General features: G+C 40.7%; 1 protein-coding gene across 4 annotated transcripts; it reads right to left on the reverse strand.

Annotated features, from left to right (window-relative positions):
• Nucleotides 1–2,705: 2,705 nt before the first annotated feature.
• On the reverse strand, nucleotides 2,706–15,184 carry nap1l4a (nucleosome assembly protein 1-like 4a). 4 transcript variants are annotated; one of them, XM_050073103.1, is made up of 15 exons: nucleotides 15,085–15,184; nucleotides 14,039–14,076; nucleotides 13,624–13,696; nucleotides 12,056–12,200; nucleotides 11,399–11,485; nucleotides 10,613–10,747; nucleotides 10,454–10,525; nucleotides 10,225–10,364; nucleotides 9,839–9,984; nucleotides 7,717–7,736; nucleotides 7,475–7,594; nucleotides 7,257–7,292; nucleotides 7,028–7,081; nucleotides 4,879–4,913; nucleotides 2,706–4,488 (listed from the first exon to the last, which is right to left on the reverse strand). In XM_050073103.1, exons 2-14 carry the CDS (start codon nucleotides 14,052–14,054, stop codon nucleotides 4,908–4,910), a joined length of 1,050 nt encoding a protein of 349 aa, XP_049929060.1. In that variant the 5' UTR covers nucleotides 14,055–14,076; nucleotides 15,085–15,184; the 3' UTR covers nucleotides 2,706–4,488; nucleotides 4,879–4,907. The 4 variants fall into 4 exon arrangements, with proteins under 4 accessions (XP_049929060.1, XP_049929056.1, XP_049929058.1 ...); XM_050073099.1 differs by lacking the exon at nucleotides 4,879–4,913; XM_050073101.1 differs by lacking the exon at nucleotides 4,879–4,913 and having other exon boundaries at nucleotides 15,064–15,142.
• Between the last annotated feature and the right edge of the window lie 7,960 nt (nucleotides 15,185–23,144).

The raw sequence follows: 23,144 nt of genomic DNA on the forward strand, positions 1-23,144 counted from the left end.
ACAGAAATGAGTTTCCAGACACAATTGGCCTCCTTGTTACAGTGAGGCAATCCTCCCCCCCTGCACAGCAGCCTCAGCATGAATAGTGTCTTGTTCACAAGTCTGTAGAGCAAAATCCCCAAAATTACAGAAAGAGAGATATTTCAGTTCGTTGTTTGTCTGTTGTGTAGGACTGAAGGGTCAGAGGTCACTGCTGCCTACTCATTCCCTCCAAAACATCAAAACCCCTTAAACATTTTATCAAAAAACCATTAAGGGCTCAGTGTTGACAGTGACCTAGCCCTCGTCGTGAACCTCTGTTTTCTCACACCGTCACATGTTGTCACGTCTGTTCCCATGCAGATCGAAGTATAAACACACAGCTCTAAGTGTTGCTGGATGAAGTGACAGGATGTGACAGTGCCCGTCTTTCAGCACTTGGCGGAAAACTTGGGTTGCTATAGGACACAGTGTCGCCATCCTCCTCCAGAAACTTCAGAGCACTCAGCTATTATCTCCCACAATGCATTACAAGGGTCTCTCAGAGGAGCGTACATGCTTTCTCTATCTCCAAGACTGAATTCCAGACATTCTGGGTGCCTTGCCTGATGTTGGGCAGACCGTAAGCAAATTCCTCCAGCCTGGATACCACCATGCTGTCACAGCGTCACCATGGTGTTGGTGAGGAGGAAAAGGGTCAGTGCCTGCACTCTGAGGGCATCACGCTGCGGACGTGACTTCATGCTTCGCTATCAGCTCCTGCTAATCATTTGCAAATCATCAGCTGATGCCTAATAGTGAAGTCGATGTGTGTGGCTATTCAGAGTCCGGTCACATTGTGCTGTCAACAGCATGTGCATTCACCCAGGGACACTTATCGCATCACAACAGCAAGTGAGAGGCTGAGCTGGCCAGTAAGACCAGTATGTTACTGGGGACGACTGAGCAGCTCCACTGGCATTTAAGTGTCTTGATCAATAGGCCTATTTTCACTGAAGGTATGACCTGTTGCAGTAGGTAAAGAGCAGGTGTAAATAATAAAATTAATGATGGTCACATACTTTCAGATTTCCTGAAGAATATAATTAGCAAGAATACAAATATTCCTTTTGAGATTATTTCCCATCCTGCTCCTGGTGGAAAATATTAAGCCAAACTCCCTTTGAGAAATATGACATTTAAACAATTCCCCACATCCGCACAAACACCTAACTGTAGAAACAGTCGATAAAAGGCGCCATAAACTGTATGCGTACTAACTTTACATTTTGGATTTTGTCGCCATGAGCTTCCTGTTCGTTAGTTGTGCTATCTTAGTGGGAGAAGACAGTGGGAATGAGAGCCAATCATTTCAAAATGTCCTTTTTCTCACTGACGTGCTGATTGACGGATCAGATACATACCAAATAAAAAACACTCTTGTTCACTCCACAACACCACCAGTTTCTCCTTCCTTTCCACAGTCCAAGAGACTTGTTTAGATTCTTGCATTTTCCCAGAGTCCCCTCCGTGTTTACTGTCTGCCTGGTTTTGCTGCTTCTTGTTTGGTGTTGTAGAGCGCCACTGTCAGTCGATGACAGTGTTCATGTAATAAAACTTCAGTATTTGCATGAGCCAAGACAAGAAACTCACAATAATATTAAACATGCTTGATTTTGTTGGAACGTTGAGGTGAGAAAAACACCAACTTAAAGGTCCAGTGTGTAAGATTTAATGGCATCTAGCAGTGAGGTTGCATAACTTAAACTTCTATTGAACAACGGTGACTGAGGTGAAAATGCAAATGGCCCTATCTAGAGCCAGTGTTTGGTTTGTCCATTCTGGGCTCCTGTTCATCAACATTGCGAACTCCATGAAGAGGCCCTGCTCCCTACGTAGATATAAACGGCTCATTCTTAAGTAATGAAAACACAATTTTTATTTTCAGGTAATTATATGCTGATGAAAACATAGTTATGAATAATATATGCAATTTCTGCCAATAGATGCCCCTAAATCCTTCACACTGGACCTTTAAGACAGTCCAGTCTATGTTTTATGACCACCATACACCAAACATCAAGATCATGAGAGTGCAAACCCACTGAGGTAAAACCCATGATTATAGTTTGGCATTGACACTTGTCTGCAACAGTGATATTGCATGAAAAATCGTTTGGTGTAAGTTCAGGATTAGCTGCTTCAGTTTCAGGAGCCTGAAAATGTAAATGGACTGCACTTGTATAGCATCTTTCTTGTCTTCTGACCACTTCAAGTGCTTTTACACTACATCACATTCACCCATTCACACATCGGTGGCCAAGGATATCATACACGGTGCCACCTGCTTGGAAAGCATTCACTCGCACTCACACACCAATTGAACAGCTATCAGGAGTAATTTGGGGTTCAGTGTCTTGCCCAAGGATACTTTGACATGTTGACAATGTTCCGATTGGCAGACGGCCTGCTCTACCTCTGGGCCACAGTCCCGCTTAATGGGGCACATGAGCAGAACTGAGAAATTGTTAATGTAATAATTAATACCTGTTCACTAAAATGACAGGTCAAAATGTCTGTTGTGAAAAAGGCCTATATTATCACTTTAGACATAAGTAACCTGTGACAGGCAGTTGCAAATCAAGAGGTTTGGAAACAACTGTCCAACTTTACTCATACATCCAAATATCTTGAAAACACATACACAGCCTACTGGACATAAAGGACAGAGGACACACAAAAACACATTTCCATGTCGCACAACTTTAATAGAATATTTTAACTAACTCTGTACAAATTGAAAAGAAATATTGCGCAAGTAACAAATTGTGAATAAGAACCAGTTAAGGCCATTGCTAGCACACGGTCCAATGTGGTCGATTTGAAGATGTCAACCGTGGCTCTGAGAGATCTGTCCGAGATCTACAATCGTTCTTTTTAAAAAGAGAGAAGGGGTGGGTCATATTTTCACTGCAACCGCCATCGCCGACCAGTCACCAGGCAACGGTGTCCGACCGAACGGCCGAAAAAACAAGTGCAGTGTATAAAATACATTGGCAACCTCTTCTATTTGTTTTCCACAGACATTCTACTGAATCAGACAATAACAGAAATATTTATATATTCTTAAACAACTTTAAACGCTGGATTAGATTACACTGTGTTAATAACAATTGGCAAACAATTGAATAAAAGAGGACGGTGTGTTTTGTCTTTCATTTTGGCTTCTTGGCAACAGAATTTACATGTGATCCAAACATCCTGCACCCTGTCCCATCACTGACTTTAAATAAGAACTAGATACATACCAGACGTGATAACAACCATAAAAAGGTTGTGGGTCAGCCACTATGTCTGCTTAAATGTGTCGTCTTTGAGGGAAATATTCACCAGACTGGATATAATGTTTGGGCTGGGGAAAATCCAACAAGCTGAGATCAACCTATGTGGAAAAAAAAATCTACTTTTGAAATGTTTTGTTGAACTTTTATTATCCTTGTTCAAGTTCAAAAGAGCATTTCAGGGGTGATGGGGTAACAGGGAAGAGCTTTATATATGTATGACAGTGTTGAGGTATAACTAATGCCTGTCACATGATGTTAAATAGTGTTACGCGTCCACTCAAGTGCTCAGTTTAAATGCTTGTTAAGCCCATTAGACTGGGCAGAAGTGAGCAGTATTAATGCAGAACGCCATTCGTCAATGTTTGAAATTCATTTCAATAATAATATAATAATAATAATAATAAAAAAAAAAAAAAAACTACATGACTTGGCAGTATTCACGTTTTGTTGACCTGCTAAGCCCAAATAAGATTTGAGCCAATGAGAATGAGCCTTTAACTGTGGCTGGGCCTTAAGAGTTCCCAAAATGCACCACTTCATACAGCTGCATGACACCAGAATAAATAGTCCAATGACATGACAATGAACATTTAAAAAAGTAAATTAAATTCAAAATGATACACTGTATGTCTCTTAAAAAACACCATTAACAAAAGAAAAAACGCTTCAGCGACCCCAGTGAAAGATTAAGTCAGACTTGTTCAACAGTTTCCTGGTAAACTAGCACTTCTCTTGTTGGCATTAAAAAACCCTGAGTAACTGATTTATTTCCGTGAAAACTAAAGTTGGGGATCCGTTCCTTTCCTATCTTTTTTTCCTTGTGATGATGTTCTGAGGTTCTTGGCAGTAGTAACCTACTCCACCTTACCAAAGAAGAGACTGTCTCTATGCGATGCCATGGTAGTTTAATTAGTCAAGTCACCTCCCGCTTTGCGTCTGAGTGAAGCCAAATAAAAAGGGGTGAGATGGGCGCAAGACAAAAGAAAAAGAAGTCATGCACATAGTAAAAACGCAGTTTGGTTTGCGTTCTATTGCGTTCAGATGAAAGTTCATAAAAGGGCGGAGCCTGCAAGAGTAGGAGGACTTGCTGATTGGCTGAGAACTGATTTGACGGACAGCAGGTCTCCACCTCCCCTGATCACCACGGTTACTGCTGTTTGCATTCGGCAGGCTGGGGCTGTTCTTTCTGTGGGGAGCAGACACAGACAAACCAGATTATAAAACAAGAAGACACACAGTAACTGAAGCCGCTGGGCATTAACTAGCAACTAGAAGAGACTGACAAGAAAGCAGATGCTAGAGAATGAAAACACCTGGTTTGGTACAGCAAAGGCTACGATGTTAGAAACCTGGGATGGGACTACAGTAGGAAAAAAGGAAAAAATGGAAAAAGCAGAGACAGGACAGGTGAACAGAAGCTGTGTCTACCCAAGATGTGAGTTCAAGGTCTTAAACACCTACTGGAGGAATCAAGGATGTGGTGAAAGAGAGAGAGGCAGCCAGAATAAAAAGACAAAAGCCAGTGGACTAGACAGAGTATAATGTGCGTTGGACACCATCCTTATTTCTCCCTTACCTAGAAATGCATGGGATGAGAATGATTGATTATGCCTGCAATGGAGGGGAGTCCAGGGAAGGGAGAGACAACAATATGCACAAGTTTAATCGTCGCATTCAGAAATGACATAGTGAGCGCTGTGAAACATTTGGTGAATGAGCGCACTGGATTCCTGAGGCAAAATGAATAACTGATGAGCTGAAAGCAGGTTCCACAAGAGGAAAAACTCAACACAGCAAGCTAGTAAAAAAAAAACCCTCATACACAGACAAAGCAGCATTGTTGGTCACTCCTGATAAAACTGCTTACAGGCCACATTGTGCACTTACTCACTATCAGACTGGAATAGTTCATAATGGAGCAGAGTTATCACGGTCCAACTAAACCACAAAATAAATGGCTCTTTCACCGGCCGTCGTTACATAACAATTTGTAGCCAGTGGTCAGAGAGAGTAAGTGCAGAAAAAGAAAACCCTTCTTATAACGTCTGCCATATGCAGGATGTATTGTGTGCCTGAGCCGGTGGTGGAAATTGTAGATGCAATAAAATAACTTTCAGCAGTACTCACATTCCCATTGTCATGGGTCTCCAGTGAATAGACTTAAAACTGCAGGTTAAATGTACTCTGTAGTTTCAGCTCAACACAGCACACTGTGCAACTGTCCTATTAGGTACAGCTGCTTTTGAGAACAAATCACTTGAAGATATCCTGAAGATGAAAGGTACTCCTGGGGCCAGATGCATAAATGATGTATACGCACAAAAACTGCACCATAAACTGGTATTTATAAAAGAAGAATGTGCGCACCATGCACGCCGTACACATAGTTTAAGCCGATAGCTGGAGACGGATAACAGTGTTTTTAATTGATTTGCCAATATCCCTTTTTATGTTATTATTTCGTAGGCTGCATGGTGTTCTGTAAAATGTCAATAATTGGCACATTAATGAAGCTACTTTTAAATTGTTCGAGTCACTCTTTTAATCATTTTTATTTACATTCACCTCCGCGTTAGTCAGTTTCAATATAAGTGCTATAAATCAAATATTGATGATCCTACTGATGTTTAATAATAATGGTGATCGAGATTTTACGGTGCGATTATGGTGTGCAGAGATGTGATGAATTAGCAGTACAGACGCAACAAATATCCACAGACCTGTCTAATGACAGCTGCTCTCGTACTGTTGGAAAACTTAGCGGATGAGACACAGTCGGTGAAAATGCACTTTCTTTACCATATTTCTCTTTGACAGGTCTAATCTGTGGTGGAGGAGCACAAGTATCTATGACTCAATGATTGTTTAAGGGTGTTCCTACATCCATTTATGGCAATCTGGGGGTGTGGAAATGAAGCTTGTGCATGTGCATCCAGTGCCACAATGGCTGATACACATAGCTTTATAAATCTGACCAAAAAAAATGTGTATGCAGGTCTCTGCCTTTGTGTGTACACACAGTGTCAGTGTTGAGTGGCCCTAGAACTCCGTCGAGATAATTACAGGCAGTGTTCTGTGCAGATTTTCAGTGCGCTCTCTGAACCAAATAATTAAACGTTATTTTTTACATCTATAACAGAGATGTACTGATTATGTGTTGACTTTGTTTTAACTAAACCAACCATAAATAGTATCATTAAAATAGAGAGGGCAAACACATGAGACACAAAACCTCCCATATATTTCTGCAGTTAATAAGCATGAAGCACTGGACAAGAGGTAGTATTAAAAACTGGAAAACTTTGTTCAAACTATGTCAGATATTGTTTTATCACTTCCTTTGACTGTGCCATTGTAACATAGATGTCTCTGGTTCTGGCCATCTCAAGATCTGGCCCACGTGGTTATGTCAAGTGGCTTTGAAATACATAAAGGACTTAATGGCTTACACTTGTGACACATCAAAGAGTACTTATTATGAATGCCATGTTAAGGGAATTGTCCAAGTAGTTTTCAAGAAGCCTTCTCTGACCACAACACTGCTGAAGAGTACTGTGCTGTTCCAGGGGACTTGGTCAAATGCCCAGCTCACTGAGCTACCTGATTAGCACCATCATCACTGACACAATAAACTCATGTTGATAAACATTAGAACATAATGCACACATGTTGAGCACGAACATAATAAATAATAAAATCAGAAAAAGTAAAGAATTCATACTGACCTTGGGGTCAAAGTCTCCCTCATCATCGTCATCATCACCCTCCTCCTCTTGCTCCTGAGACACAAAGACAGAATGATTATAAGATATAAACCAGGACTGCTATTATGCTTATGTAATTTAGAAGTGATGTGTATGGTGGCACAGTCGCAGACCCAAGTCTTGTGTGAACAGTGATGCCCATATGCCTCATATATCAGATCAAATTCACACTGAAAGTGGTATAACTAACCTCATCTTCTCCCTCTTCCAGCTCCTCCTCTTCAAACTGTAGAAAAGAAAAAAAAAACCCAAGTGAAAACACACACACACACACACACACGTGGTAAAACAGTGACGACAAATTTAGATGTTAGGCCCTTGAAAGGCTTTTTTTAGTTTCCAAACATCCTATCTTGTGGCTTTTTTCTGTGCTGAAGTGAAACAGTTTGTTTGAGGAAAATCACTCACGCTCTCGTCATCTTCCAGGGCCTCTCCAGTGAAGTACAGCACTGCTCTGGGAACTATTCTCTCACGGAAGAAATGACCAATCTCAAAGTCTGTGGCTAGGGTGAACTCAGAGTCTTCATCCTATAAAACATGAACACACAGAACCCATTTTAACACAGCCACAAATCCGATATATTGATGATAATGGAGGGAGAAATAAAATGGGTGGTGATTTTATGAGGAATAAACTACATTTTACTCACCATTTCTCCGTCTGGTGAAGCTGTAAGGGAAAGGACACATAATTTGAGCAATAAGCACCTCAACACGCTGCTTTACAATGACCACAAAAAGGAATTAAAGATGTGATGAATGCTGATTCATTTTAAAATGAAAAGTTAAGTCAACAGTCACAGGCAGACGTTACTTTTGTTTTATGACAGCTCTCAATGGGGCAACTTTGGCTGTTTTGCTTGTGATTAAACCAACGTCTGAAAGCCCATCTAAGGCAATACCCATGCTTATTATCAATGACTTCACAACGTGAGGTCACATCATCCACAGAAAGTCACATGCCATTAGCAAACAGCTGTGCTCCCCCACCCTGGAGATTAACTGACTAAAGGTGACATCACCCCATCCTTCCTCTTCTTTCAACAATACTGTATCACAGGAAGCAGCTTTGTTACACTAACAAGGTCCTGTGCACACTCCACAATATGAGCATCAGATATTCATCATGTTGTGTAACACTGGGGTCCACTGCTGTACAATCAACAGCATAAATTTAAAACTCTGTCCAGAGGGATCTACTCTCTAATCCAATCCAATCAAATAATTGAATCAGTCTTGGTCACATACATAAACCGCACAGTGGTCAAGTCACATGTGCCCTCTGTGCGTGTTCACATGATAAGTGAGTGACGGCTTCCTCACTAATGGACATCCCAACCTGAGAACTGCGCACCTGAACACACTTGAAGAAGAGCTATTTATAGCCACCAGTCATATGCTGAAGTTATGACTGAAGCAGTAAGGCAAACATTTACTCAGCCAATGAGTGATCGGGTCAACTTCTCAAAGTCAGAATGAGTCCGGGCATGTCTGACAACTCGGCTGACAGCACAGGAAAAACGTTACAGTAATTAAATAAAGGTGTATTCTGCCTATTACTGATCCTTTGAGAGAGAGTGACTCATCTCAAGACACCTGACTTACAGGATGTGTCACTATATTAGGGCTGGGCAATATGGAGAAAATCAAATATCACAAAACTGTTACCTCAATATCAATATTGTAGGTTTGACTACTGGTGCTTTCACAAAACATTTACAATGATGTGAATACAATGACTACATGGTTGAGGCAAATAATTAAACAGCTGGAAAACACAACACGTACAATATCACGATATCCAAAATCTAAGGTGTTATCTAGTCGGGAACTGCCCATTGGTTCGACATCCCATTGTTCCGACCATATTAAACTCATTGTTCCGAAGTCCGTTCCGAAATCATCATGATGCCCTGTGGTGAAGGCCTGGTTAGGTTTAGGCACAAAAACCACTTGGTTAGGGTCAGGAAAAGATCATGGTATGAGTTAAAATGAAAAAGAAAGTGACAAACAGATAAGCCGTGAGCCTGCTCCATCTCAAGCCGGTCGCGGCGCACCATACGCCCGCCGTGAGCCGTTCAGCACCGCGGACAGTCGGACTAATGGGATGTTGAACCAATGGGCTGTCGGACCAATGACATGGACCCATCTAGTCATGTATTGGACAGCCCTACTCTATATTATTCATGCAACTAAACAAAAGTAATCAAACAAAAAATAATTAATAGTTTATAATAATAGTTTCAGTGCTCTCACAGCTTTGCCTCAAATTCTGAGTCAGTCATTTACTGACTGTTTAGCGCCACAAAAGCTCCTCAACTGATTTAGCTGGAAAATAATGGCAAAGCCAAAGTTGATGTAAAAGTCTGACGGTCTAGTGAGCACAACGTCACGTACAAGGTCCAACATCAGTGAGCAACAGACATGCTGACTGTTCCTCCTACACACACACACACAGCAGAGCGACTCCTCGTCTGACACATTTCAGGAGTCTGCTGCCACCTGCTGTTGTATTCAGCTTAATGCAGTGGCCAGTAATAAAACCACATTACTTGCATGCTGACATGTTGCCACATGTCTGCACGTGTGCCTGTGTGTTTGTGTGAGCTTTCAGTGATTCAGGGCTTGTTCAAGGAGTCTGTGTACAACATGTAAACACAGCTAACAGAGCAAAGCTTTTAAAAAGTAATTGTTACTGATGTTGTTTGCTGTGAATATTACATTAAGACTCCCAGAGAAACCGACCACATCTATTTCTGTGTGTGCTCTCACCTTTGACGGGGTTAAAGAAGTTGAAGAAAGAGTCGTTGGGGACCTGTTTGGTAACAGTGCGGACAGTGCCACGGCCTTTATGCTTCTGCTTCTTCTTAATAGTTTTCACAGTCACATCCTTCCCCTTGTGCCAGTCTATCTGACAGCTAGAGAGAGGAAATGTGCACAAAAAAAAAAAAAAAAAAAAGTGAGAGGCGGCAGAAAGCAAGGATGCAAAAAAGGTAAAAGTTGGAAGAAGTGCCAAGAGGAGGTGGATATGTGGGATGTAAAGTCAAGAGAGATTAATATAGAAAGAGTGAACAGAAATGTTTTACAAACCACACATTCAACATCATATGTGTCAAAGCCATAGTTTAACAAGCACTTTTGCATTTGCTCTCTCTCACCCTTCACAGTCAATGATCTCTGGCCCCTCGAATGAGAAAGGGTCTGAGGCATCAGGCTCTGACTTCATCTTGTAGACTTTAGTGAGGACTGCGTTGTTGAAGTAGCCATTGGGCTCAAAGTGGAACTCTAATGTGAAACTCTGGAAGAAACACCAAGACGCCACTCAGCATTTTAACTCTGTTTAGATTGTGTGATACCATTTCATGATAATAACATGATGATACTGACCATTGGTTGTCCTGGCTCAGAAAATTTGACTTGAATATCTTTCAGGTGCTTTAGGATGGGCTCATCATGTTCCTGGTGGTACATAAACAGTCAGATAAGAGACAAATGATGCTGCTATATCTGTAAGGCACAAGTGAGAAATCAGTCATTTAAACGTACCTGTAGCATGTCACTGAGCATGTCCACACTCTTGAATATGGTGAGCCAGAACTCAGGGATGCCTTTTGGGTCTTCCTCAGGTGTGGCTTCCTCTTTCTTTGCATCCTCAATAGCAGCTTTTTCCTTTACCTCCTCCTACGGGCAACCCAAGCAATTTAGCTTGTCAAGCTTTCGACAAGTCTCATTTTACAAGACACAGATCTTGTGTGTACAAAGAAATCCGATACAAACAAGATTACAGCAAAAACACAGTCATCAGTTTGTGAGTACTTGCGATTCTCACTTCAACCACATTTCCGCACAGTCCTGTTGTTTCCTGATGAACACAACTCCATTAGCCTATTTGTCCAAATGTGTTTGTTTACTGAAGGGGAGATAGATGCTGAAAAAGATTTTCCCTGTAGACTTGCAATCATCCCTTAATTTAGGAGAGAAAAGCTTTCTGCTGAAAACACTTTTTGTTTTAATTAAGTAATGATTTTCTGCAAAATCAAACACAGTCTGACAGCAAGTGCAAACATACTTTACAATGGTCTCATCAGTCTGTTACAATTAAAGTACTGCTATTTTACTCTGTAATGCCATTAGTGTTATATGATAACCTTATATAAATCCATATTGTTACTCTAAGGGAGACAATTTCAGCAGACACTTTATATCAATCATTAGATTCAAGCAGCGTGTGCGGCTGCATGAAAAATCTCTTTCTTTGCTGTGGAAAACCAGAAGAAATAGGATTTGGCAGGGTGATTAGACTCTTAACAAACAAATAAAATCTGTACTTACAGCTAGCTCCTCCTCTTCCTCTCTGTCACTATGCCACTCACAGTCTTCGTCTGTGGGTTCCACTGTTCCTGTGACAATTTCTCGTCTCTGTGACACACACACACACACACACACAAAGTTAATCGTTTTAGAGAGGGATTTAGGAATATTAGCGTGAAATATCTGTATATGAACAAGCATTCATTCCATAAGGCTGAATTATTTTCAGCTAGCACAGTGAAATCAACACCAGAGACACACGCACACACACACACACACACATACACGATAAACAGGTGCAGTAGGATTACAGCTGCCAGTCTTCAGAGCGACTAAGAATGGCTGAGTCGTTGTCACTAGCTCTGGAAATAGCCTTGACTGACAAAAGAACAGTAGACTACTCGTTGTAGTAGTTTTCAATTTAGCACCAAGGATGCATCCTCACTGACCTCAGATCAGGCCAGAGACACACACGTCACCACCCATTAGTGCAGGAACAACACAGATGATTCTTACATATTTCGTCTCTTAACAAATAAGAGACCTTATTTGTCCGCCCCCCCCAACTCTTTGTTCTTTTTGCACACAAAAAGATTACAGAAAATTCTATACATTAGCAGTTACAGTTAAATTAAATAAAATTAAAGTGCTGTTATAAAAAAACGTTATCTTGTGTACCTTGTCAAACAGTGGCTGATAGAGGGCAGCATACTTCCTCTCTAGCTCATGGACTTCCTCGTAGAATTTAGCCTCTATGTTGGCACACTGCACCTGTAGCCGTTTCAAGGCATGCACTCGCCTCTTCACTACCTTAGGGAGCATGCTATGAGAAAAGAGAAACATGAACACTGGTATGGGTTATAATAATTTATGGCAAACGTAATATTATGATCCATGTTTTAGAAGTAAAACTGTTACTAGAGTTGGGCTACAACATGTTCTGGCAAATTTCATAGACGTCTAAATAAGCAATCTGTGCTGATCTGTTTTTTGCGGTGATGAGGAGACATGGCAAAGCTAGTCCATCAAGAAAACAAAAACTGCAACAGTATGGCAACATTTTGTATTCAAAGCCTACAAAAGAGGTGTCCTTACTAACCGCAGGCGACACAGTGCTGCTGTTGTGAGCTGAACTTTTGCCTCATGCCTTGTTTCTAGTTATTCCTGTCACTTTCTTTGAAAGCGCCACAATGGATAAGGAACGTCTGATTGATGAAGTTGAAATGAGGAATTGTTTTCACTATACTTTATTTCACTGCAAAAAACAAAAATACTCTGGCAGCTGGCCGTAGGGAGAGTGCCAGAGAGCTGAAAGTTTCTGGTCAGCTAAATAAATTTGGTATACTAGTCCAGTGTGTGGCTCATTATCAAACCGGTTTAAAGCTTTTTACACTGGCCCAACCCAAACGGTTACCCTGAACTAATTCTTACATAATCTTTAACCCGTTAAGCTGGTGAGTCCTCAGCCTAAAGGCTGGGAAACCAAAGGTCTCAAGGTGGTTTTATGAGCTCAGAAGATGATTTTGTTTGTGTGTGGGTGTGGTAGTGTGACACTGTGTCCATTACAAACAATAATTTAATAACTCATTCATCAACTTTCTCTGCTGATCGGAGAAAGTAATAAGTCACTTTTCTGAAAAACAAGTTTTGTTTTACAAGCTTGACGAGTTTTGTCTGATGTTATGCACAACAGCAGATCTTTAATGTGATAACTAAACATGATTTTACAACCATATACTTACTGCAAGTATTAAGTATTTCAAATAAGTTCACACAAAAACTATCCTGTCTGCTTACATCAAGGTCACAATCCTTCATGTTTACATTAACAATCAGATCATCAGTACACCTCGCCACAATATCACCTTGGTTAAAACAACACCGTGTTTAAGTCATACGGAGGTTACTGTAAATGCCAGTTGCATTAATATGCAACTAGCAATTGTGACAAAATCTTTGGCATTTTCAAATAGCTGATCTATTGGCACAGGCAGTAAATAATATCAAAGTGTCCAAGGTACATACAAACATGAATACTTTATGCTTGCAATTACTGTTTTAGATAATTTTCATATAGGATAAGGTAAGGTCTATAAAAACAGTTACATCGCCATATTGGATGAGAAGCAAAAGCAGTTGCCATTTTGCGAGTGATGTGAACAACAGCATGTTGTAACCATGAGAATCTTCCCATTTTTCCTTCTATCTCACATGACACAAACACTGTATAAAGCAGCTGCACTGACCTTTCCAAGAAGTGATAGTTGGGAGGTCTGTCCGCCTGCCCAGCTGGATTTTGCATCCCTTGTTCCCCTTTACCTGCCAAACCAACAAAGAACATTGCTTTTCAAAATGATGAGAATGAGGGTTGTGGCCTTCTTTACATTCATAAGGGTTTTTTCACAATTCACTTAAAAATATTACACAATATACCACAGTAGCACAAAAGCAAATAACGTGCAAACTTGCTTAGATTTCTTTTGTTTAGACTGTGTTACAGTTGTTGACTGAACTCAATTTTGTGATGGATTACATGTACAGACATGAAACTACATGTGCTTATGTGAACCCATTTGTCAAAACAAACTGACCAACTTTTCTCACACTGAATATTTCATTCTAATTGTGTGGTAGGTTATATTCAAACACGTTTGTCTTTACCTTTATTGGCGTCCATTACCGTGTGGCAAGTCCTTCCTCTAATAAAAACAGACCAATTGTATTAGACATATATTCATCATGAGTCACGGACAGTGATTGACTAACTACTGACAGAACCAGCAACAGAGTGAACAGGAAAAAAAACGCCGACTGTATTTTACCGGCTAGCACAGTTTGCACCTGACATTTAATAATTCTTCTGCATGTGAGACATTTTTCATCATCACATGGACACAACATCATCAGTATGTATGAGAGGTTCAAACTTAAACAATCGTCTGCCAGGAAATCAGGGCGACAGACAGACAGACAGACAGACCAGCTGAGCTAACTTCGGCTGATCAACAGCAACACTGGTGTTGAGCAAGCGCAGGCCGATGACGCATTGACATGCTAATGGAAGCTGGGATAGGCTATGACAACCAAAGTTAGCATCTCTCCACTCACAATAAGCAAAATGACTACCGGCTGCGTCTGACAGTCACAGAGAACAACTGATACAACCATATCAAATGAATCTACACCCTTACATCGGCTTACAAACAAGCACATACACATAACTAACCTTACTTGGTATGGGCGGTGCCAAAGATCTGACAGCCTAACCAGGCTAGCTAGCTAGCTAGCAAGGAACTACGAGCCAACGTGCTATGAACAATGCTTTAGCTAAAAGCAAGTGCTGAGACCAACAGTTTGCATTAATCTTTCTCCCCCATTCGTTGACAAAATCAATCAGGATAATGTAAGCTGATGAGTTGCCGAAGCAACAACGCTATGGTTTTCTATTATGTACATAAAACTGACCGTACCGTTACAGCTACTAGCCTGATGCTAGCCGCACTGACAAGCTAATATCAGCTAGCTACCATTAGCTCGCGGGTTAATCAAAGCACCAGAGTCAGAGCAAAGTGTCTCGAGGACAGTTCAGCAGCAGCCTGTCACATTAGTCAGATAACTCGTAACGTTACTGATCAATATTCTAACATGGTACCTAATACTCGTATTAATTAACGGTCTGTGCTTACTGGCAGTTTTAGCAGTATTACCTCTAGCTGAGCGGAATTCTAGCTGGTCGCTTCGCTCACGCGTCTCCGCTTCAACCCCCACGCGCGAGCAACACACGCGCTGCAGCATCCTGGGTTCTTATTGGACAGCTGGTGAAGGAGGGCATGGTGCTGCATTCAAGTGCTGCGCTGCGAAAATCTTAATCATCACTCAATTATCTGTGCTCTTAAATTAGCAGGCAAATGAAGTGTAAACAGTCAGTGTGTACACAAATCAAATCTAACTGGATCCTTAAAGCCCCTGCAGCAGTCTCGTAAAACATCCACACAGGAGAAAGTCACTGTTGTTGAATATATCTCAGTAATGTGAGTCATTTACAACTTCATTTTACAACATTCACACTCACTGCACTGAAACAGGACCCATCTTTGTATCTTATACAGCATGATAGCATGGTCATACTTTCCTTGGCATAGGTTACAGCATGGGCACACTCTTGTCTATAAGATCTCAGGAACATTTCCAACCTATCTGAGCCAGAGGTTTTTATCTTTGCAAATGATCGCACCATATACTTAGGTTTAAAGCACCTTTTACAAGCACAGAGGCTGCTGTTCTACTGTGGTCCCTGGTCCTGGAGCAAGGTTGGAAATTAACAGCAGTTGCCATCTATATGCTGGTAAAATACACAAGTGGCTGCTAGATTCCTCACCAGCCAACCAAACAATGGTATGGTAGATTTTGAAATCCACCAGCCACAGTGGCAGGTGGACAACAAAGTTAATTTCCAACCCTGTCCTGAATGATCTGCAGGTCAAGCTCTAACTCGAAACCTTTATCTCTTTAAATGATTTGAAACTTAAAATAAAGGAAGTGGTCACGGCTAGCTGCAGCTGCTTCACTTAACTAACAAAGTCTAGACTAAATATTGCTGCACTGTATTATGTAGGTCTATACTGACATACCTATTGTCACTGTGAATTGATGTGATTGTCCTGTTTGATGCTGTTATTTGACCCTTTCTTGGTTGAGTCTCACTTTTAGAAGAGATATAATCTCAATGTGACTTCCTAGTTCGTCTCTATAATTTAAACAGAAACTCATTTCGCGGTTTCTATTATGTCCATCTCCCTCTGACTGCCATAGTGCAGAGATAACACAGACCATACACACGTGTGAATAAATATATGAACGCACAAATGAGGTGGAGGTTTTAACTTCAGCCGTCTACAGGAATCTGCAGGTGGAGACTAATGTTCATGTTCTCATCTAGAATCCCTTTCAGGTCAGCAACACTTTCAAATGTCAGTTTGACATCAGATCAGTTCATTGATGTTGTTTCAGAGAAAATAATCATAGATTGCAGACTTCCTATTTATGCTCTCTTGCAGCTGATGGAAAATACTCATCAAATCCTTTGCTGACACAATTTGTTATGACTGTTTTTTTTATGTATACACTGCAGGCATCTAACGTAAGTTTTTGCACAAATGTAACACTAGCATACATCTACTGTTTGGTATATTTTAATGGTAAACATGCTTTTATTACTTATAGCGAGAATAAGGGTGCTTCATAGCCACAGTTGGTGCCTCTTATATATTATTATGATTATATTTGAGTCACAAAGCTAAGCTATCAAGGCTCAAAAGAAATGAGACATAAGGCCATTTAAAGGTACTACGTATCGTAATATTATATTTTTGGGGATTTATTGAACTCTTTATATGTTTATTTATGCCATTTCCTCCTTTCTTTTTATACATATCTCCAGTTTTATTTATGGTGCCCCCTGGTGCTATGGTGAGGTGATGTGGCTCCATCACACCTGTCTCTTTGTTTGGCAGGTGCACCATGACTGTCTGTGTTTGAGACGCCTGTCTGCATGTGAGGATCCTCCATCACAGCTGGCAGTGAGGCAGAAGGCTTCATCATTGCTGTCTGCAGTGGTGTCACTGTTGAGTCTCCTCAGGGTCAGATTCAGACGCTGCAACACGAGCAAACTGACAAACAAAAAAGATCAGTCCTCTAAAACTATAAAAACACTTAACTTGCTGCTCTTGAAACCTGCATTAAACATTTAAATACTAACACTGAATTCAATGACATTTAATAATAAAAACTAACACATTTGACTCTCCATCTGATCTCAGCTGATAAAAAAAAACAGTGACAGTGTTTCATCAGCTCTAATGTGGTGAGTGTGTATTGGAACATGTGTGAGCTGTGTGTAAGCAGAGTGCACTAACATAGTTATCTCTGTTGGACCATTCAGGGTGTTGCCAGGCATGGAGCAGACTTCCTTTTGTGGCCAGATCGGAATATTTGGCCTGTTCCTCCTTCGTCAGTGACTTCCACTGAGGATAGACAACACACTGTTAGCGCATACACACACTGACAAACAACTACAGGCTTCACAACTCCTGTATAGATGTGAAGATTTAGAATTAGAGGGACATTTACAAGCTTTACCGTATGGAACTATTTTTTTGTGGTGTCTCAAACATACTGAACACATTTACCTTCTGCCTTTAGCCTCAACAGTTGCCCTCTGCTCCTTCATGAAGAGCATGGAAGCATTTGGAGTCTTCTTCACATATAGCTGGCCATTTTCCTGCTGGCTTTCATGCTTTCTATTTCTACAAGAAAAAACAGCATGATAATGTTAGTGTAAAACTGAGGACAAAAGCATTTTAAAGAAACATTAATATATCATAAACAGAATAATACAAGAGGTTACCCTGTCTGTGCTGTGTTTTCAAATTAAATCCCATTAAAAGAGACTGATTAACCCATGTCGGCATTTTGGTACACAAATAAAAGACACTTCAAACAAATTAAACAACAGCTGCTAGAAATTACATATGATGATTGTCATTTGACAATGACTCTGGCTTATTATGGACACAGATCATGAGCTGGTTAAAAAAAGGTACTTTGAATTGGAGGTGTTCAGTGGAGGAGCAGTAGAGACAGGAGGACTGAAATCTTCTGCTGTGACCTTGTACAACATATCTCCATTTGTACACAGATATACAAAGACAAAGATAAAGAGACAGATAAACACATAAGATAAAGACAGAGTGTGTGTGACGATACAATCAGAAGCCCAATAGCTGTGTATACAGAGCCTCACCATTGGCACATTGATATCCTGGAGACACAAACACTCAGAGAAAAGGTGATGAGACAAGATGCAATGGTGTCATCTGACCACCAGGTGTCAGGGTTTTACCTCCCTTTAAATTTGAATAACATCTGTGGAGTAAAAGTTACATCTGGAGAATCTACAACACACAGGTTGCTGTTGAGCATCTCAGGGATCAGGAGTGTGTATTCATGTGAAGGTCAGGTGATCTGCAAAACTAAACAAGGGCCTTATTTATGGCTTTGTGCTAAATCATATCTTCAAGGCATTAAGAGGAAGTGGGAAGCATAGGAAAGTAAAATTCTGCAACATGCTATAAGTGGATCTGATTCACAGTCACAGTGTGTGTGGTTAAGCAGGGTCTTACTGGGTGTGGAGGAAGAGCAGCACCAGGATGACTGATGTTGGTTACCGTGGGGATATCATCTACAGGCCACTGATTCGGCAGGTAAATTGTAGAGAGAGAAAGTTCACCAGCCATAACACACACACTCATTATACCATGCAATTCAGTTTAATTGTAAGATATACTAGAGCTCGGCCTGACTCCAGAAACCCTGACACACACTATTGGAGTTTTGAACTAGAGCTGCAGGACAAAGTTCAGACTGTATGCACAGTTGTCCTGCACAGCTCTCATTATTCATGCATGGATATGCTTCTCCTGTAGCGATGCTTCTAAACCTGCTGCAACCAAATGATAAAGATGTTCAGATTGTGTGTGTGTATGTGTGTGTGTGTGTGTGTGTGTGTGTGTGGTTAACCAGGGTCTTACTCTGTGTGGAGGAAGGGCAGCAGGCAGCAGGCAGCAGGATGACTGACTGCTGCTGCTGTCTGTGGAGGAGGAGCAGCAACAAGCAACGGCTGCTGCGCTTGGGACGTTATCTACAGGCCACTGATATGGCGTGTGCTATGGAGAAAGAGGAAAGGTTAACCAGTCATAATACACACACTCAGTAAACCATTTCAAAAACAGTGTCAATTTCATTCATGTAACCACACAGTCTTTAGTGTAACATAGAACACACATACAACAAACACTGGAAATCTATTTGAACCAGAACAAAGTTACAGTCATGTCTTGAATTATCATTTATAATCATGACTAATTACAAGTTATTAAGTTTATTGATCAGCAGAGCCTCACAGTGAACACATGTGAGGTGACAGGAGAGTGAGCTTTGCCTTTCTCTGTATTTGCTTTGGCATAAGGCATCCATGACTGACATTATCGATACAGGTATTGATCTACCCCTATTGATACCTATACTTAGTATCTTACTTGTCCCTGGCTATAGGCACCTGCCTGACTGTGCAGGTGACCTGGCTGCATGATGTCTCTTTGATGTAGACGTCCATCAAAGATGGTGGGAGCAGCCATTAATGGACCTAGCTGATCAAACATGTTAGGATGTGATCCCAGGGACACACACACACACACACACCATACACTCCACCCTGACTTTCTACTGGCTGAGGGCGGGTGTTGAATTCCAGCCCAGCAGGGAAAGGAGGAAGAGGTGAAGGTGGACTGTTGGACGCATCTGCCTTATTAATGGCCGCAGAGAAAGTGGAAAACAGCTCCCCCCTCTCCATCTCCCATATGGGACATTGTAACTCTGCAGACATCCATTTTGGTGGCAGAGATGTTTTGAGTGCTGTTTCTGTACAGCTTGTTGTCACTGAACTCCAGAAGATCTGCTCTGTCTGATTCTATCTGGTGGTTAAAAGACTCCTGTCACACACTTTCACAGGAAGTTGGTTTGGAGACACTGTAATGGGGAGTAACATTTTGTGCCGCTTTATATTTTAATTCCATCATATTTCAGAGGCAAATATTATACCTTTTCTACATTACATTTATTTAAAAGTTTCATTTGCAAGATACTTTTTACACACAATTTTTACACACGCAACTATCTCAACTGTTGATTTTATAACAACGGCAAGCTACACTGTATAATATAAGTGTCATCCTCCTGAAAATAGGCTACTGCTGTCAAGTTTATGCATCAGTATTAATAATTGTGGCAGATATAATAGCATATAGCTCTGACTGGGGCCACCTCTGCTTTCTATAGGCCTACTTTAATAATATTCTGCTGATAATACTTCTGTACTTGTAAGCTGGGGAAGATGCCCCCCTTTAGAACAAAGTCAATTTAGGCTTCTGTGAAATTTGTAAATATTTGGATATGATACTAGCATGTATAGGATGATGATGATGATGATGATGATGATGATGATGATGATGATGCCTTATCCAACACTCTGTTGGGAGAAATTATTATCTGAGTTTTCCCATTTTATGCTAGGCTGCTTAATATATAATTAATAATTAATTATCTTCAGTAGAAAAACAAACTAGATTGTGAGTGTTTATTAAAAAAAAAAAGTGGGCATACAAACATCATTTCAGTGAAGTATACTAAATAATATTTAGACAACAATTAAATTCAAATGCAGCTTGAACCATATACAGTCAAAGCCTCAGTCTATTTCCCATGAAGCTAAATGCCAGAATGTATGAAATCAGATGCACATCTAAGAACTTTAGCCAATAAAGTAAAATTTAAATTTGACAGTTTCATGAATGTATTTTTGAATTATTAGCATTACTGGCATTGGTGAGATGAAGACCTGTGTCTGTACACTGTGACTCCCTTGTGGCCACTGACTGTGCACTGACTTTTCCTTGGTAATAAAATATTGACACCTTATGTATACAAGACATTTGATCATGCCTATGGAAACAACAATGATCAACCAGCTGATGCCTGAGATGATACAAAACATACACAATTAAATGGCTGAAATATGGTATTATGCCCCTCACATACAGTTTAGATTTGTTCCTTGCCACTGTTTTATCACTTTTTCACTTTACATGAGCAAAATAAAGTCACATTATTACTAAATACATAATTAAAAAGACAAAAGGTGAACTAAATAAATTGTTAAATCTTTGCAAGTGTAACGGGCAGAGGCTGATGGAAGGTGGGGCTGCAGGTATCTTTGAGAAATCGTAAGTGGAGTGTGGCCTGGAATTTGCTGACTGGCCTGCATGAACTTGAAGAGGGAGACAAGGATGTAGCAGGAGGTTAAGGCTTCAGGCATCTGTCAGAATCTGCAGGCCGAGGTGGGGTTTGGATTGCTGGCAGAGGCTGCAGGTAGAAGTTGTGGGTGGCGAAATTGAGCTGTAGCTATCTGCAAGAATATCCAGGTGTAGGTGTCAGTGGATGTTTCCAGCAGAGGTTTAAGGTGAATGTTTCAGTTTTAGAGGAGGAAGAGGAAGAGGGTGAGAACCTGTTCAGGTGTACTGTATCACTGACAGGCTCTCAGCTACACCCTCTGACTTCCTTGGAGAGGAAGAGCAAAGCCAACCAGAAAAGATAAACGAAGGGAGGGCCAAACCTTGGGCCATCTCACTCTCTCCCATAAAACAGAGGGAACATTTAAAATGCTTACTTATCTGCCCCAATGTCTCAACAGAGGTCAGCCAAGTGCTGCTCAAGTGCCTATTTGGTCTTCCCAAGTGACCCTCTAGTTGGCTAATGTGACCCTTACAACCAAGTGCCATTGTCTAGACAGTTTTTGACCACGTCTGCATGTACACACAGAAAACACTAGCAGGAGCCCGTGCACACCCCTGCACACACCACTGCAATCTCCATCTGCTGAATTCTAAATAGTGAAAGCCACATTTTAGACACAATACGGCTTTATTAAATTAAAATGGACATACAAGTATTTATTTCTGAATCTAAAAACTCCCTGAGAATTCAGAAGTCTTAAGTACGACAATCACAAGTTCATCTTATAAGCATTGTGAGATTTAGGATGACTCATTTGCTCATTTTGCAGACACTTCTGTGCAAAGACTTGAGAGTCAGTAAGATTATGGTTAGACCACAAGAGGGCTTCATATACCCGTGCTTCATGGGAGACCATGACTCTACAGTGTCTGTACACTGAAAGAGGCTCTCATATTGTATAAGTCAACAGGTGAGGCGCGTTTGTTTCTAGCGAGTGTGTGTACTTCAGTGTTTTTCATGTATAGTATTTTCACCACACCCATACTCTTACAGACATAGTTAACAAACCCTGAAGATGTTTTGTCTAAAGTCTGGAGAATTTTAGAAATTAAAATAGGGAACAAAAAAAAAAAGCGCTTTTGGCTGTGTTGACCTTGCTGTTTCTGTATTAACATAACTGTAGGAGATGGTCTGACAGGTCTGACAAAATATTCTTCCTTGTCTCCTGAAGAAGTGACAAATATAACCCCAACAGCATCTTAGTTTGCTTCAGTAACAAGCAACAGATGATTGTGGCAGCATGGATCTACTTCTAGTCCAGAGTAAGTGTTGCTGTGTTAATGTGAAGCTGCTGATGATTATTGTAGATGGCAGATAGCAGATGGCAGATGTTACTTATTTTTAAAGCAGGATAGGGCAAGAATGTTTCTGTGCTGTGAAGCAACACTGTGAATCATCATTAAACCAGTAGCCATATTTGAGAAAAGTCAAAAAATCAACCAGTGCTGGTCGTTAGTCCTTGCATAAACGAGGCAGTAGTACAAGAGCTATCAGCTACCTGTTTTGTCAGATAACATCAGTGTTTTGATTGGAACCATGTGTGACAGAGAGGTTTGAAGGTGGGAGGTGGTACTAGCTTTGAGTCAATTTCTGTCTCTAGTCATAAGAAATATCATCTCAAATTAGCAAATCTTTTTCAAGCAATATATTTAGAAATATGGTGCACGTACACGTCACAGACTAAATCTGTAGTGATCATCTGGTCACCCCACTGATCCGCCGTGACTTTTTTTCTCTTCCGGAAATGTGCTTTTTGCAGAAATAGAAACATTAGGTTACAGACATAAAACCACTAAAATCCAGCCTTCTTTCTGTTTGCTATCAACAACTGCGTAGTCTACTCACTTGAGAGGAAGTG

The sequence above is a fragment of the Epinephelus moara genome, chromosome 20 (assembly GCF_006386435.1).
Source record: "Epinephelus moara isolate mb chromosome 20, YSFRI_EMoa_1.0, whole genome shotgun sequence".
NCBI lineage: Eukaryota > Metazoa > Chordata > Actinopteri > Perciformes > Serranidae > Epinephelus > Epinephelus moara.

Coding starts and splice junctions, on each gene's coding strand:
- nap1l4a (XM_050073099.1), bottom strand. Junction 9,985..10,224: donor GAGATCATTGACTGTGAAGG/GTGAGAGAGAGC, acceptor TCCTCTCTCTAG/CTGTCAGATAGACTGGCACA. Junction 7,082..7,256: donor TGGAAGAGGGAGAAGATGAG/GTTAGTTATACC, acceptor TTTGTGTCTCAG/GAGCAAGAGGAGGAGGGTGA.